We start from the raw sequence: 16,807 nt of genomic DNA on the forward strand, positions 1-16,807 counted from the left end.
TAGCTAGAAGGGTTTGTGGTGACCATAGACAGTAAAATTAAGGTGGTGACTTTGCCTGGAACACTACCAAGTCGTGAGTTGTGACATCACTTACGGGCTAAAAATTGTGTCTGGAACGCAGCATGACCTTGAATGATTCTCCCTTGGCATCTCTGGTTGCATAATAACTGTTTCCTTAGGAATCTAAACTGTTCTTTTGTACAAAAGGCAGGCAGTACAGCTGTTTCACAACTATAGAATACATGCACTGTAGGGTGTCCTGGAAAGTTGCACTATGTACATAAGTAAAGTGTCTTCCCCTCTTCTGCAGTAAATTAAATACATTTGCAGAGAAGAATTTTTTTTCCTTCAGTTTTTGTACCCTGGGAGACTGCTTGGTGACAACAAATTGTAAATTAACAGAAAAACAGATTTGATGAAATTAGATATGAATAATATAGGCAGGTGCAATACAAATACCATCCTTTCTTTCTCCGCTCTTGCTATTAACCAGTAGTCTACCTCCTTTCTTTAATGGAAAGTAAATCACATCTACAGCAGATGGTTCAACTGTTAGAGTCCAGCAGCTTTTCATTATCCTCTAATCAGGGAGTGATTTGCACCTGGGATGCTTAGTGAATACAATCAACTGGCAGGTAGAATAGAAAACTTGCAGTAATTTGCAGAACTTTGTGTCCTGAGGACCACCGACCTGATGGATGATGTGCATAAAACAGCCCAACGCCAGTCTAGGAAAAAGGAAGCTAAGGGATAAGAAGCGCTCAGACTTACATGGCATTTCTCCCTCCCTAAAGGATGAGGTCCCCATGCATGTTAAGGTCCAGAGTTCCCTCAGGGATCTTTGAGTTTGGTTATATTAGGTCTCCATAAAAAATGAGGCTGAAAACAGAAGGACTTTGGCTAAACTGAGATCTAATAATTAACTTGTATCTCCCCAGGTACAGTCCCCTGTACAATCATTCACTAAAATATATAGCTTATATACACACATAACGCTTACGTGGGCTTCCTAAAATATAACCTTATTATTTGGGAGTTTATGAAATAAATTGGCGCATGCATGAAGTAGACTATAGGCTTAAAACAGTTTAGTTCCCTAACCCCCGGCCGCAACTCTCTTTCATTATTTGGGTCCCACATTGTTTCTGTCATCCTCTCTCACACAGTCCGTCCAGCATGCCTACCTTCCAGTGTCACCTCTTTCCCGGCCCGTTTTAGCGCCTGCACAGCCTCGTCGTGGGTCGCGTCCCGCAGGTTCACGCTGTTCACTGACAGGATGGCATCCCCGACATACAGAGCCTGGGTCTGGTCCGCTGCGAGCCCCTGGAATATCTTACTGATGAGGATAGGCATTTTATTCTCCTTCCCACCTTTGATGCTGATCCCAAGTCCCCCGATCTCCTGCTTGGTCACCTTAACGCAACGTTTTCTGTTGGCGATCGCCTCGGGCACTCGCTCCGGGAGGTCCGTGAACGCGGTGCGCACAGTTTGGGGGCCGTTGTTGGAGTTAGTGTTATTGTTGTCAAGGTAAGATCCGTTGGTAACGCCGTTGGAGTTGACATTGTCGTTCACGTTGTCGTTAACGCAGCTTTCCTCGCAACTTAACGTGAGCGCTTCCTCGTTCAAGATGACCAAAACTTTGTGCCACCGCTCCCGCACCAAAACCTCCACAAATCCACTTTTTTGCACTCCGGAGGCACCTGAAACTCCAGTCGCTATTGCCACCGCCATCTTTGGAACATTTCTTTAAAATTACATGTGGTTATGTCCCCAGCACGCTCTCACACACCAACTTCCACTCTGTCTCCCTCACACTCAGGCTGGACTTTGCCCCTCTCAAGTTTTCTGCGGGACTTGTCAAGCGTCCCGACCAACCAGCCCGAGCCCTTTCGGCGCAAGCAGCTCCCCGCTCCGCCTGCCAGGGATCCTATCTGCTGGGTGGAGTTTGCTCCCCCCGCCGTCAGCCGATCCCATCTCCAGACCCTATACACTTCATGTGTTCATCATTTCCCCTGAACGTTGAGACGTCACAAGTGATGCATAGTTAAACCACAATGAACAAATTCACAAAATCTATTAATGTATTAATTGTAGGCTACTCGTAGGTTAATAATATTACAATGATGCAAAAACCCTATTGTGATGTTAAAATATATAATTAAAAAGCAATTAACGTCTATTTCGTGAATAAAACCATAATTGGGTTTTGTGAGTCATTAGGCCGCGTGGTGCTGAAGAAGTGACAAAAAACTGGACATTTTCATTATGGTAGCTGTTTTTAACATGCCTTTATTAAACAGACGCATCTTAATCTTCTTAATCTTAATTAAATATGACTAGAACCGAGTTTCTAGTCTTCCAATTCCCAGTGAGACCATGCACTCTGCTGACCAAGTTCACGTTGCAGACGTGAGACTGGTTACGCGCGTACATGAATGCGCCTAGCCTGTTTTGACGTCTCAAAGAGATAGCGAGCGTTTTGTTAGGAAGCTCTGACATGGAGAGCCCTCCTCTGAGCTTTTGCTTTACAACTCCATCATTATTCTAAAGGTCCTTCACATGCAAGCTGTCAATCCTGCAGGCTCGTGAGAGTTCAGATGAGTGAACTCAAGGTGCAACTCGTGTCAGGTTATCTCTACAATCAATGCATGGAGCCTCTGTTTGACGATGAGTAGGGTCCGAGCCCTGTGAGTGACTGGCAGGGATGCAGAAGAGGAGATGGAGGCAAAAGCCATGATGCAGCTTCAGTCAGCAGCTTCAGACATGATCATATCAGGGGGAAACAACCAAAGAGCTGCTGGGACTTCAGTGAGGACTTTAAGTGCATAGAAGTTACAGCTTTTTGGATGTAACGACACTTAAATCCATAAGTATGCATTTTCTTTAAACAGCTGTCATAGCTATTAGCAATGCAGCCACGACACCTACTGGTGGCATTTTAAATTGACGTCTGTGAGGTTAAACGTGTCAGTAAAACCACTGGGAACCCTCTATTATTGTGTTATTTGATCCATTTAGCTGTGGGTGTTATTTTTGATACACAGACAAATGTCCTGCCTTGGTGCAATAAAGATTATTCAATTATATTCTAGAAATGCAGAAGTAAGCCATCTTGTATCTTGAAATTTGAAAATTATAGGCCATTAATACAAACTGACCGTCTTAACTTATTCCCCCAAACATTTAGTTATTTATTTAAATGCACAGTAATGTTCCATATACTGTCTTTTTTTTTATAAAGATGCTCAGGTTAAAGTATTAAATTGAACATTCATACTTCACAAGTTTGAATTAAATGAATATGTTCAAATTAAATAGTGCCTTTTCAAGAAGCTTTGAGTCACCTCTTTTATATATATATATATATATATATATATATATATATATATATATATATATATATATATATATATTACATGCATGGAGATTATTAATTAAAATAAACTGAATTTCTATTTTTGCAACATACATTATGGAGGAGGCATGAGAAACCAAGATGTGTATGTAGATGTATGTGCACATGTGAATACTATGAGAAATAAGGGCATGATCTAATGATTTAATATTACATATTTCAGTGTCTATGTCATAATTATTCAAATTGTGTAGTCACTGGAATGTTTAGTGCAGGCAGGCTGTATAACAAAGGAGCCAAGCTTCCTTACTTGCTCGCCTTCTGAACTACATATATCATTACTACTGAGCCGCACCAAAGAGGGGTTTATTTTGAGAAAGAGACTAAAACAGAAACACTAAGAATAATTTGGCTTAATGAGGTGTATAAGCTACACTTGATTTTTACTTTTATATGGAAATGAGCTAACAGAGGAAATGTACATTCTTTGTTGTGGTAATGACCTTCAAAACAAACAAACAAACAAACACACAGATAACTCAATCTTATTAAAGGTGATGCTATTTAAAGGTTGTTAAATAATCTTTTTTTTAATCCTCAGTCAGATTTATTTTTGCATACTTCCCTATTAGTTTAACATATTTTGCAGGCCTCACACTTTTCAATATAATGTTAAATCACGTTGTTACTAAAATACTGATGTGATTTATTACTATCAAAGTAAAACAAATATAATCCAAGAGGTGTTACTTTTTATTTTTGATTAAATGAATATATTTTTACAGAAATGCTGTTTATAAGAACATTAAAAAACACACTTTACACAAGTAACTATAGGTGGTTAAATGTTATAGAAGTCAAGTAAGAAGTGACTGAAATACAATGCATAGCATCATCTTCATAATCCATATTAGGCAAATGCACGGCCAAAAGTAATCAGATTACATTATTGATTCATTAAGTGAAATTTGGAGTTAAATTTGCAGACACATTCATGCTTCTTTCCACTCTATCTTAAAGTGAAACCAGAAACTAAACAGCAGTTTTACAGAATAGAATATTTGTGGAGTGATTCATTTCATTTTCGTGGCACAGACGTTTCACTCCTTTCATGTTAACTCTTTAAGAGTGGAGACTAATAATTTCACACAAGATGACTTGGTTCAGAGACAGATCTCCTTTTAGAGTTAAGTTTGAGTTGGGCACAGATGTTCGTTGTGGTTTGAGTTGGTGTTACTTTGGTTGAGTGGATCTGTTATTACACTGTGTAGTAATAAAGCGTTCTTTATTGGTTTCATTAGCAGAAATTATGCTCAAAATCATATTCCATTTCATGTCATAAGGGGTTAATGTCATGCAGGAAGAGCAGATGGGTGGAGTATGAGCCAGGGCAGGAGGAGCACTATTGCAACATTTATAGAGAAATGAAACTTAACTGGTAAACACAGATAAGTTCGCCCATTCACATACAAGACAGACAACAGCAGAGCAGAGCATCCAAGAAGGTGAAGTTCAACTTCCCTGTTAAATACTTGATAATATTCTGATATTGTAGAGTATTTTTTAGCTACGTGTAATGAACTTTGCACCTTTTGTTGACAAAATGGCTCACACCAGTAGCACTTAGGAGTCAAAAAACGATGGTTCTTAGCTTTCAAACCATCTCTCCTCTAGATATGGCCACGGCCTGCAGTTTCCTGTCTGAAGATCAGTTCCAGTGCTCCATCTGTCTGGATGTTTTCACTGAGCCTGTTTCAGTTCCATGTGGACACAACTTCTGCAAGGCCTGTCTCACCAGGCACTGGGAGGGCAAAGAGCAGTGTCAGTGTCCACTGTGCAATGCGAAGTTCAACAAAGGGCTCAAACTTTGTGTCAACACTGTATTCAGGGAGGTGGTGGAGAATTTCAAGGAACACAATGTGATAGCTAACAAATATTCCCCAGTCAAACCAGGACAGGTGCCATGTGACTGCTGCCTTGGAAACAAGTTCAAAGCCTCTAAAACCTGTTTGGTTTGCTTGGCCTCTTATTGTGAAACGCACCTAGAGCCTCATCTGAAAGTTCCAGCTTTAAAGAGACACAAACTGACTAATCCTGTGCATAACCTGGAGGACCAAATATGCAAGAAACACAACAGGATGTTGGAGCTCTTCTGCAGGAATGACCAGGCATGTGTTTGTGTCCTGTGTACAGAACATAGCTCTCATGATATGGTCCCTTTAGAGGAAGCATATGTCGACAAGAGGGTTCAGATGGGGAAGAAAAAGGCAGAAGTGAAACATAAGCGTGGAAAGAGGGCTCAGAAGACAAAAGTGGCAGTGCAGACAAAGAGAAAAGGCAAATATGAAGTGATGGCAAACAATGTAGGCACGAATCAAATGCAAGTGTCTCCCATTTGGTGGATTCCACACCAATTCAACAGACATGGCTATTATGCAGGAAACAGGGACTTTTCTGAAGGAAGATTCTATTGTGAGGTTCAGGCCGAAGGGAACACCGGCTTGGATATAGGAGAGTCGATGCGTGGGATGAGGACATTTATACCTAACCCCAGGAATGAAAACTGGGTCATAAGGTTAGGAACTGACACCAACTGCAATGCTCTACATGAGGTCCCAGTCCACCTCTTCTTGATTAGGAAACCTGAGAGAGTCGTTGTGTTTGTAGACTATGACGCTGGATTGGTGTGCTTTGTTGATGCAGACACTGGGATCCTGGTCTACTCTTTTACTGGCTGCAAATTCAATGAGAGCATGTACCTATTCTACAGCCCCAGTCCTACAAAGAAAAACAGCTGGGCTAAGAGGCTACAAATGGGGGTTCAGAAGATAAAAGAATGGTCACAACTTCCAGATACCAAATTCTGCTTGCTTTGTATTGTCTTTGTATTAGTTGTTTGTATTAGTATTGCATTATCAGAACACGTTTTAAATCATGAAAAGAAATAGAAAAATGTTCTTTCTACTGTGGTGAATGCACTTGCAGAGGCAGGGAGAGTTAAAATCAGCATCTTCTTTCTCTCACTTAACTATGTGTAACAAATTGATTAAGGTTCACATACAGTGAGTCTGTAAATCACAATGAAGTTGTAAATAGGACTTTGTATGCTTGTTTTGTTATTTGGTGTTGAATTATCAGTATTTAATATACAAAATTAATTTACATAAAGTTTACGTCTCTGTGAAACATGATGGTAGCATCATTTCTATAATGAATCAACCACTCTAAACATTGAGTGTATGCACAGTACCTCAGTATCAGTATGTGTACTCCACACAAAGTGTTGAATGGAGTGTGATTTCACATTCATGATCACTGTAGTGAAGATGGTGACAGAGACTTTATTCAAATACAAAACTAGAGGGAGCAATCTACCTACCGTTCATACAAACAGCAGCGCTCACTTCTTATTCAATTCCTATAGAGATTAATCTTGTTTCTTGTTTCTGACTAAATATCTGCAAATTAACAACATGGTAAACATTAAACATCAATATGTTGGCATTGTGTAGTCAGGTAGCTTACAGCCTCACAAAAGTTTTCCATATCAGCATCTTTAAAGCAACATTTTCAGACAGACAGACAGACAGACGAGAGAAAAAAATACACTGTCGTCAAACGAACCCAGTCTGTTTAGTCTGTTGTTCTTCAACAACAATACTGTTTGAGCAGTACTGAATGAAGACTTAAGAAGGGGAAGGTCCACCACTCATTGATACACTTCATGAAGTTTAACTAACAAAAACATTCCACTTTGAATGACAAATGTCAGTGCATGTATTGTTTCATTTTGTATTAGTATATTATATTATTATAACATTTCCCTCAAAATGTAAAAAACACACTTTACACAAGTAACTATAGGTGGTTAAATGTTATAGAAGTCAAGTAAGAAGTGACTGAAATACAATGCATAGCATCATCTTCATAATCCATATTAGGCAAATGCACGGCCAAAAGTAATCAGATTACATTATTGATTCATTAAGTGAAATTTGGAGTTAAATTTGCAGACACATTCATGCTTCTTTCCACTCTATCTTAAAGTGAAACCAGAAACTAAACAGCAGTTTTACAGAATAGAATATTTGTGGAGTGATTCATTTCATTTTCGTGGCACAGACGTTTCACTCCTTTCATGTTAACTCTTTAAGAGTGGAGACTAATAATTTCACACAAGATGACTTGGTTCAGAGACAGATCTCCTTTTAGAGTTAAGTTTGAGTTGGGCACAGATGTTCGTTGTGGTTTGAGTTGGTGTTACTTTGGTTGAGTGGATCTGTTATTACACTGTGTAGTAATAAAGCGTTCTTTATTGGTTTCATTAGCAGAAATTATGCTCAAAATCATATTCCATTTCATGTCATAAGGGGTTAATGTCATGCAGGAAGAGCAGATGGGTGGAGTATGAGCCAGGGCAGGAGGAGCACTATTGCAACATTTATAGAGAAATGAAACTTAACTGGTAAACACAGATAAGTTCGCCCATTCACATACAAGACAGACAACAGCAGAGCAGAGCATCCAAGAAGGTGAAGTTCAACTTCCCTGTTAAATACTTGATAATATTCTGATATTGTAGAGTATTTTTTAGCTACGTGTAATGAACTTTGCACCTTTTGTTGACAAAATGGCTCACACCAGTAGCACTTAGGAGTCAAAAAACGATGGTTCTTAGCTTTCAAACCATCTCTCCTCTAGATATGGCCACGGCCTGCAGTTTCCTGTCTGAAGATCAGTTCCAGTGCTCCATCTGTCTGGATGTTTTCACTGAGCCTGTTTCAGTTCCATGTGGACACAACTTCTGCAAGGCCTGTCTCACCAGGCACTGGGAGGGCAAAGAGCAGTGTCAGTGTCCACTGTGCAATGCGAAGTTCAACAAAGGGCTCAAACTTTGTGTCAACACTGTATTCAGGGAGGTGGTGGAGAATTTCAAGGAACACAATGTGATAGCTAACAAATATTCCCCAGTCAAACCAGGACAGGTGCCATGTGACTGCTGCCTTGGAAACAAGTTCAAAGCCTCTAAAACCTGTTTGGTTTGCTTGGCCTCTTATTGTGAAACGCACCTAGAGCCTCATCTGAAAGTTCCAGCTTTAAAGAGACACAAACTGACTAATCCTGTGCATAACCTGGAGGACCAAATATGCAAGAAACACAACAGGATGTTGGAGCTCTTCTGCAGGAATGACCAGGCATGTGTTTGTGTCCTGTGTACAGAACATAGCTCTCATGATATGGTCCCTTTAGAGGAAGCATATGTCGACAAGAGGGTTCAGATGGGGAAGAAAAAGGCAGAAGTGAAACATAAGCGTGGAAAGAGGGCTCAGAAGACAAAAGTGGCAGTGCAGACAAAGAGAAAAGGCAAATATGAAGTGATGGCAAACAATGTAGGCACGAATCAAATGCAAGCGTCTCCCATTTGGTGGATTCCACACCAATTCAACAGACATGGCTATTATGCAGGAAACAGGGACTTTTCTGAAGGAAGATTCTATTGTGAGGTTCAGGCCGAAGGGAACACCGGCTTGGATATAGGAGAGTCGATGCGTGGGATGAGGACATTTATACCTAGCCCCAGGAATGAAAACTGGGTCATAAGGTTAGGAACTGACACCAACTGCAATGCTCTACATGAGGTCCCAGTCCACCTCTTCTTGATTAGGAAACCTGAGAGAGTCGTTGTGTTTGTAGACTATGACGCTGGATTGGTGTGCTTTGTTGATGCAGACACTGGGATCCTGGTCTACTCTTTTACTGGCTGCAAATTCAATGAGAGCATGTACCTATTCTACAGCCCCAGTCCTACAAAGAAAAACAGCTGGGCTAAGAGGCTACAAATGGGGGTTCAGAAGATAAAAGAATGGTCACAACTTCCAGATACCAAATTCTGCTTGCTTTGTATTGTCTTTGTATTAGTTGTTTGTATTAGTATTGCATTATCAGAACACGTTTTAAATCATGAAAAGAAATAGAAAAATGTTCTTTCTACTGTGGTGAATACACTTGCAGAGGCAGGGAGAGTTAAAATCAGCATCTTCTTTCTCTCACTTAACTATGTGTAACAAATTGATTAAGGTTCACATACAATGAGTCTGTAAATCACAATGAAGTTGTAAATAGGACTTTGTATGCTTGTTTTGTTATTTGGTGTTGAATTATCAGTATTTAATATACAAAATTAATTTACATAAAGTTTACGTCTCTGTGAAACATGATGGTAGCATCATTTCTATAATGAATCAACCACTCTAAACATTGAGTGTATGCACAGTACCTCAGTATCAGTATGTGTACTCCACACAAAGTGTTGAATGGAGTGTGATTTCACATTCATGATCACTGTAGTGAAGATGGTGACAGAGACTTTATTCAAATACAGCACTAGAGGGAGCAATCTACCTACCGTTCATACAAACAGCAGCGCTCACTTCTTATTCAATTCCTATAGAGATTAATCTTGTTTCTTGTTTCTGACTAAATATCTGCAAATTAACAACATGGTAAACATTAAACATCAATATGTTGGCATTGTGTAGTCAGGTAGCTTACAGCCTCACAAAAGTTTTCCATATCAGCATCTTTAAAGCAACATTTTCAGACAGACAGACAGACAGACGAGAGAAAAAAATACACTGTCGTCAAACGAACCCAGTCTGTTTAGTCTGTTGTTCTTCAACAACAATACTGTTTGAGCAGTACTGAATGAAGACTTAAGAAGGGGAAGGTCCACCACTCATTGATACACTTCATGAAGTTTAACTAACAAAAACATTCCACTTTGAATGACAAATGTCAGTGCATGTATTGTTTCATTTTGTATTAGTATATTATATTATTATAACATTTCCCTCAAAATGTGGACCTCATGGTGGCACTAGAGGGAAACACAGAGGATCACCAAAGCCATTAGGATTCATCAACGGAGGACCATCAATATCTACTGTATCCAAAATTCTATGGCAATAACATCTAATAGTTGTTTAGACTATTATTACAGTACAAACAAACAGACAGATAGACAGACATACTTTGCCATCCCCAGAGCCATGTCACTAGAATGGCTAATGAAAACAGACTAACAACAAATAACTCCTTTTGGTCCGTCTTTTCATGTATTTATTGTTTAGCTTGCTCTCACTGTGTATAAAGAGAGCACAACACCATACATAGCTACAACCAGATGTGTAGAACACAGTGTCAGTCCCCACTACTGATGCTACTGAAGCTACTGATGAACCAAAGTTTCCACATGTGTAGCTATTTTAGGAAGCAGTAGCAATCCCACAGGAGATAACAGGGTTTTCCACTGTGACCTTCCATTTGGGGTTCAGAGAGAGAGTTCAAAGGGTCACCACCCACTGTCAGTGGGGCTCGGGGAGTTTGGTAACTTCTGGGTCCCATATGATAACATCAACATCCTGGACTGTTAAAGGGGAATCCACAGGAAGTGGTTTACACCAAATGCAAAAAGATGTGCATTCATTTCTAGGGAAAGAGAATATGGTTCTATAGCTATGTAGGCTATGTGAGAAGAGAAATCAGTATTTAACTCTCATGTGGTTAAATCTATTTGGTAATCTTTTATATTATTTTACTTTTAAAATAGGTGTTAAGTCTCCAGTAGTGATAAATGTAGAGCAGCCATATTGTTTGCATTAGGTAACACTTGACCTGCATAACACATCCAAGATACCATTTTTAACATTACGGTGTGATGTAGGGCACTGACCTGCCACACATCAAACAAAACGAGAAGTCAGTTGTAGGAGAAATGTTTTAGGCAAAGTTTATTTAACATTTAGTCCTGACGACTACTTGCTCATTTATGCCTATCCATTCATAATGTATATTTCTCTGCTTTCCTCTAGTGTCCTCAGTTTAAAACCTTAGAGGCAATTCCTTCTTGATTCACTTAATCCAACCAAGTCAGCCCAAAGCTACCTCTCATTTAAACACATATCATCATCCCCTTTATCAGCACAATTAATTGCATTAGAGAAAAGAGTTTTTATAATAAAGAGATTCAAACTTTGATACAAAAAAATACACATTTATGTTGAGTTTTGCATTGTTATTTAGACAGATACAACAAGCAGTGTGAAGTATAATTCAAGTAGTAAGCAAAACAATACCACATATCAAACATATACAATTCATGTTTACATTGTTACCAATTAAAGCTGTGTATTTGATACACACTCAGTCAAACAAGCTATACAGCAAGTATTACAAAACTTTTGTCATTATAAAAATAGCTGTTATGTGCACTACATTTAACAAAAAAAAATCCCTTCTATACCTAAAAAAAACCCATACATTTGCATTTATTGATGAGAACATAGACATTACACATTTTACAACGGGGGTTAGATTTCAGGCAGATGTTAGAAATGACACTAAGTCACTACAGTGACCTCTCTTTCATAGGTTGAGCCCTGGGTTTGGACCATGTCAAAGCACACAGCCCAGTTATTTAAAAAATGTGTCCCATAGTTGAAACATGTCCATGGCAGTGCCACTAAAAGGTAACAGTTCACCCTATAATCCTTTATTTCCCTCTTGCTTCTCTTTCTTTATTTTATCAATGTGAAAGTAATGGGATTGCAGTATTCTTATTATATTTTTTTTTCTAGGTTAAGGTGTCAAAGTGTCAGAGTACAGTAGGTGTTTTAATTCATTCTGAAAGAGGACCTACTTGCTCCCTTACATTGCTGAAGCTTTTTTTTTCGGATTTAGGCTGAACAAAACCCAACTGTGGTTTCATGCTCTTTGTCTTGTTTCCTGATTGGCCGACCCGACTGTCAATCAAATAGTCCGTTGGAAGGCTTCAAGCAACCATGACTATCCTGTACATCTGCACTACCCTGTAACTGTACACCTTCATACTATTTGACCTCTTGAATAGAGGCTGTTTTATGTTGACCTTCACAATGTAAGAGCACCTACAGACAACTGTCCAACCGTCTGTTGTTAATGGTTGGATGGAGAGAATCAATATATCACAAGGTTTAAGTGCTTTGATTCTACTTAACATAGTGAAGATGACACTTATTTGTCCACAGGATGTTACAAAATTAGATTGCTCTCCAGGAGAGAGAGAGAGAGATAGAGAGCTATTTAGTTCTCTACGATCTCAACCACAAAAAAGGATTCTCATTTTACGAATACAAGTATGATTCTGAACCATAATAAGCAGACAATCTTATTTTCACTGTGGATATGTCGCAGACAGTCTTATTTTAATCTAAAATTTCGAGTCAATGCAACTCATGTTTTTATGTTTTTTAAGTAAAGAGAAAGCTATTGTCCCTCAAGAGTGACTTTATGACCTATAACCGCTGTATCCCAGCTCTGATGGCTGCCACTCAGCATTGTCTCGGGGGCAATGGCTGTGGCAGGCACAGGTCAGGATGGCCATGACTGGTGTCCTGGTGGTTTTACCGTTGGCACACTGGAACTCCACCACTGCGGTCTTGGTTCTGTGGGGGGTACAGCAGCGGCCGTCTGTGCAGGAGCCACAGTAGCGAGGCTTGTAGGCCTGGACGCTGGTGCAGTTCTTATAGGAGAGGTGGACGGCTGTGTCGCTCCTCACCATCCTCTGACACTTACTGCCTCTCTGCAGGGAGAAAAGAGCCGTTCAAATGAATGAATGTCAAGAAAAGAGTGTCATTCAATGTGATTTTTATGAGGGGAATTCCAGCTGGTTCTAAGCAAAATGAGCAGTATGTATTCTCATGCTGCTTGCATCTAATTAAGCTAAAGCAAATGTAGATCTCATAGATAAAGAACATGACATAGGCGTAGATTTCAGGGGGGGATGCAGGGGATATTTAGAAGAGGTAGATTTGTCCCTCTCAAAAAATATGAAAGACAGCTACTCCCCAAAAGAGGTAAAATTAACCGTTCAGGGGTTTTAAAACATGTATGGAAAACAAGAACTGTGTCTACTTGTGCTACATTGGGGGGTTAAAGAACACAACAGGAGCGTGACAAATAAAGATAGAATTATGTTGATTTAAAGTTTGGAGCTTCTGGCTTTAACAAGGCCTAATTCTCTAACAGATTTGTTGTTAAGATGTACATGATTCCTAAAAAAACATCCCGAAACACGTGTGATGGTTTGAATACGCAAAATGCGAATGCAGCAAATTAGGTGTTTGACGCTCAATATTTTATGGGGGAGGACCCCGAGACCCCACGGTTATAATGTGTCCCCCACTAATGTTGAAACCAAACCTACGCCCTTGGAATATGGCATCCAAAAAGTACCTTTGGTGCAAGCTGTGTGAGCTGCGTCTGGTCCTGCTGGTCGTCACAGGGTCTGATCATACACAGTCGGCTCTGCTTCATCATCTCACACCGGCGATTCTTATTAGTGACCCTAGTGGACACCCCCATGCCGCAGGTTTGAGAGCAGGCGCCCCACTCTGTGGTCTGCTCAATGCAGTTCAGGCTAGGGTCCCAATTGTCAAATCTCACTGTTTCCTCCTGACGATAGGCTGAGGGAACACACAGGTGGACAGTGGATTAGAGAAAGAAATCGACACATCATCTGGTACAAAAAAGTTGAAAAAGTAGACAAAGGTGTTTAGCTGAAAACTTGAAAGCGACCATAAGACCATAATAGAAAATACTCATATAAACTATATAAAACCTGCATCACATTGATGTTTCACATTCCAGATTGAAGTGACAACACTGTCTCTTTCCTCTGTTTCCTCTTTCTTTCTTAGCCCTCACTCTATTTTCCTCTTTCCTTCCTTCCTTGGTTACTGCTCCCTTACCCTGATCAGGTCAGAGAAATGTACATAACCTTTAAACTTTGTGTCTCACACTGCAGTGACACTAACGTCAAAGAGGAATGGGTGATTATATGTGTCTATCTGTAGTATATATCTCATCCCATCTCACCCTACTTACAGACTACTCACCCGCCATGGCAAAGCCGCCCAGTGCACTGGCCTCAGCCTGGGGCTCACATACCCACTTCTCGCAGCACTCTCCAGGCACCAGGACCCTGCGTGGCATGGGGCAGTCTGGTCCAGGCAGCATCACGTCCACGGTGCAGCGCGGCACACATGCAATCTGCCCATCACGGCACATACACTGGTACTTACAGCTGGGGAAGAAGGTCTGGCCGTTCTGATAGACAGAACCATCCAAAACACACACATCTCCTCCATGAGCTGGAGGAAAGAGACAAAACATGGCTTTAAGAGTGGTTTTATTTCTTCTTCTTCTTTTTTTTTTTTTTTTTTTTTTAAATTATAACATCTCTCATTCAAAAGAAGTATAACTGACGTCAGGATCCACATTTGTATTAACAGAGCATCTACCATACTGGACATCCTGCATACAATGTCATGGCCCACTCACCGGCACAGATACCAGTCCTCTTGTGGACGTCAGCGGTGTATTCACATTGCAGCCCTTTCCGTGTTTCACAGGGGTTCGCTTCAGAGCAGACCTGCCCTTTCTGACGGGCACACACCAGGCAGCAGGCACAGTCATCCAGGATCAAAGGCACCCCAGGGAGACACATGGGGGGCTCCTTAGGACACAGGCATCTCCGAGGACACACCTGTGACCAGACTTGAGTAATCACCTGGGAGAGAAAAGAGAATTGGTGTTTTACCTGTTGTTGAAAGTCTTTTTCTCTCTAATCCAACCAAAGTGACTATAGTTCTTGACAAATGGAATTTAATATTATATAGAAAAATACATTTTTGGCAAAAGTAAAACAAATCATCATGCAAATTTTTACAGGGTACAAAAGCACATTTTGTAGGTTAGTTTAAATTTACAAACTGTATCTTGTGAAAAAGGAGGCATTCGCAGCGTATCAAACAATGACTTCAGTTAACTTTCATAACAGTTACTTGCTCACTTGGTGAAACTCACTTGTACTGTTGGTAAAAAGTGGCTAAAACATGTTTTTCAATTCATCAATTTAAACAAATTAAGATACCATGTAATGCACTTAAATTCATCTGTGAAAATTACAGAAGTAGCAGTTTTGATATCTTCTAATTATGAAATTATTGTCTGAAAAATAATCCAAAAACTTCCAAAGTGAAAATATTTTTGTTTATAAAATAAAATATTGTCTTTAACTTAAACCTCTTCAGAGTATCTGGCGTCACAATATAAAACACTATCTAAATGAAAACAGTGCCTACCTGTGCTGTAAAGAAGACAAAAAGAGCTCTCTGTGACAGATTGGTCATCTTCCTGTTAAGTAGAGCAGAATATAAAAATATCTGCAGTCTAAAAAGTGTTTAGTTGAAGTTATTGGAGCTGATTTGAGTCCTTTGGTTTGGGGTTGAATCGTCCCTCCTCTCTGGCTGTGGTGTAGCAGAAGGTTGTGATCTCTTTGTCGTTCTGGCTCAGGACTCGGGAGAGGAGGACCTTATATAGCGGAGCTGTCCTCTGGCACCATGACGACAAACAGGAAGGAATGTCGGAGAGATCGCCCAGAGTGTTGGAGGAAGATAAGAATCACATTTTATTGTGAGATCCTGTCAAAGAGGATACCCCAAACATACAGAGAGGTTCATTTAACATCCTGCAAAAAATACTTGTTTTTTATATATATACATGTTATTTATTGTATAACGTATTATTGTAAATTATATACTTACATTTTTTGTTTGTTATTAACTAATTTGCTTACACACTTCACTTTTTCTTATTGAGGTATCCTTATTGGGGATTCCCTTTGCACTCCAGGATGTTCATGTTATTAAATATCATGGCATGGGGGTTCCCTTACTTTGGTCCTACTGACAGTGGGCGGTGACCCTTTGACCTCTCTCGACGAACCCCAATTAAGAGGTCACAGTGGAAAATCCTCTTATTCCCTGTAGGATTGCTACTGCTTCCTAAAATAGCTACACAGTGGAAACTTTGGTTCATCAGTAGCTTGGAACAGTTGGGGGGACTGACACTGTGGTCGACACATCTGGTCAGAGATATGTTATGGTTTCCTACGAGCAGAGGTACATGGAAGGATTTAGGGGTGAAGCTGACTGGATCCCTGAACAGATGGGGGGGCGGGGTAAGCTTGTAGAGGTTTGGGGTAAGGGGGTATGTGAGTAAGTGAGTGTGATAGTAAGATGATCAATATTGTTATAAGTTATAATTTATAAGTTCAAGAAGTTATACTATCAGAATGATCATATAAATACATACAACAGCCATAATTATGAGTTCCAGACTACATGGCTAAGCACTTAATGTATATAGCTATTTCAGGTTATTTTGTTCTATTTTTTAGGTGCATTTTTCAAGAGATAGGGGCAAACATTGTTGATGTCCCTTCCTACCAGCTGATCAGATTGAAGGTGGAAATTCAAAGGTCCAATTAGCCAAAATACATAAAGACACATGTGTGGCTTTAGCAAGGATGTGCAGGGCTCTTAAGAAAATATTACTGTACTGTATGTTACA

The 16,807-nt window shown here is 39.9% G+C and overlaps 4 protein-coding genes across 4 annotated transcripts in view; 2 read left to right on the plus strand and 2 right to left on the minus strand.

Annotated features, from left to right (window-relative positions):
- Positions 1-2,059, minus strand: part of sntb1 (syntrophin, basic 1) — a 43,445-nt gene extending 41,386 nt beyond the window's left edge. The window contains exon 1 of the mRNA XM_031298703.2: positions 1,185-2,059. Within this exon, the coding sequence (XP_031154563.1) occupies positions 1,185-1,731 (547 nt within the window). The 5' untranslated portion in view covers positions 1,732-2,059. The remainder of the gene's footprint in view (positions 1-1,184) is intronic.
- A 2,707-nt stretch (positions 2,060-4,766) lies between these two features.
- LOC116049235 (E3 ubiquitin-protein ligase TRIM31-like) lies at positions 4,767-6,546 on the plus strand. Its single transcript, XM_031298702.2, has 2 exons — positions 4,767-4,860; positions 5,030-6,546. Exon 2 carries the CDS (start codon positions 5,032-5,034, stop codon positions 6,301-6,303), a length of 1,272 nt encoding a protein of 423 aa, XP_031154562.1. The 5' UTR covers positions 4,767-4,860; positions 5,030-5,031; the 3' UTR covers positions 6,304-6,546.
- A 1,247-nt stretch (positions 6,547-7,793) lies between these two features.
- Positions 7,794-9,573, plus strand: LOC116049233 (E3 ubiquitin-protein ligase TRIM31-like). The gene is made up of 2 exons (XM_031298700.2): positions 7,794-7,887; positions 8,057-9,573. Exon 2 carries the CDS (start codon positions 8,059-8,061, stop codon positions 9,328-9,330), a length of 1,272 nt encoding a protein of 423 aa, XP_031154560.1. The 5' UTR covers positions 7,794-7,887; positions 8,057-8,058; the 3' UTR covers positions 9,331-9,573.
- Positions 9,574-11,392: 1,819 nt separating this feature from the next.
- On the minus strand, positions 11,393-15,805 carry LOC116049234 (CCN family member 3). Its single transcript, XM_031298701.2, has 5 exons — positions 15,538-15,805; positions 14,735-14,963; positions 14,290-14,544; positions 13,628-13,857; positions 11,393-12,974 (listed from the first exon to the last, which is right to left on the minus strand). The coding sequence occupies exons 1-5, from the start codon at positions 15,583-15,585 to the stop codon at positions 12,681-12,683; spliced, it is 1,056 nt and encodes a 351-aa protein (XP_031154561.1). The 5' UTR covers positions 15,586-15,805; the 3' UTR covers positions 11,393-12,680.
- Between the last annotated feature and the right edge of the window lie 1,002 nt (positions 15,806-16,807).

Source organism: Sander lucioperca, chromosome 10, assembly GCF_008315115.2.
Source record: "Sander lucioperca isolate FBNREF2018 chromosome 10, SLUC_FBN_1.2, whole genome shotgun sequence".
NCBI classification, from domain to species: domain Eukaryota; kingdom Metazoa; phylum Chordata; class Actinopteri; order Perciformes; family Percidae; genus Sander; species Sander lucioperca.

What these genes read in the sequence shown, in the direction of transcription:
- LOC116049235 (XM_031298702.2), top strand. Translation starts at nt 5,032, where the DNA reads ATGGCCACGGCCTGCAGTTTCCTGTCTGAAGATCAGTTCCAGTGCTCC.
- LOC116049233 (XM_031298700.2), top strand. Translation starts at nt 8,059, where the DNA reads ATGGCCACGGCCTGCAGTTTCCTGTCTGAAGATCAGTTCCAGTGCTCC.
- LOC116049234 (XM_031298701.2), bottom strand. Translation starts at nt 15,585, where the DNA reads ATGACCAATCTGTCACAGAGAGCTCTTTTTGTCTTCTTTACAGCACAG. An exon ending in GAGGACTGGTATCTGTGCCG is followed by an intron (nt 14,545 to 14,734) that starts GTGAGTGGGCCA and finishes TCTTTCCTCCAG; the next exon opens with CTCATGGAGGAGATGTGTGT. An exon ending in GGGCGGCTTTGCCATGGCGG is followed by an intron (nt 13,858 to 14,289) that starts GTGAGTAGTCTG and finishes GTGTTCCCTCAG; the next exon opens with CCTATCGTCAGGAGGAAACA.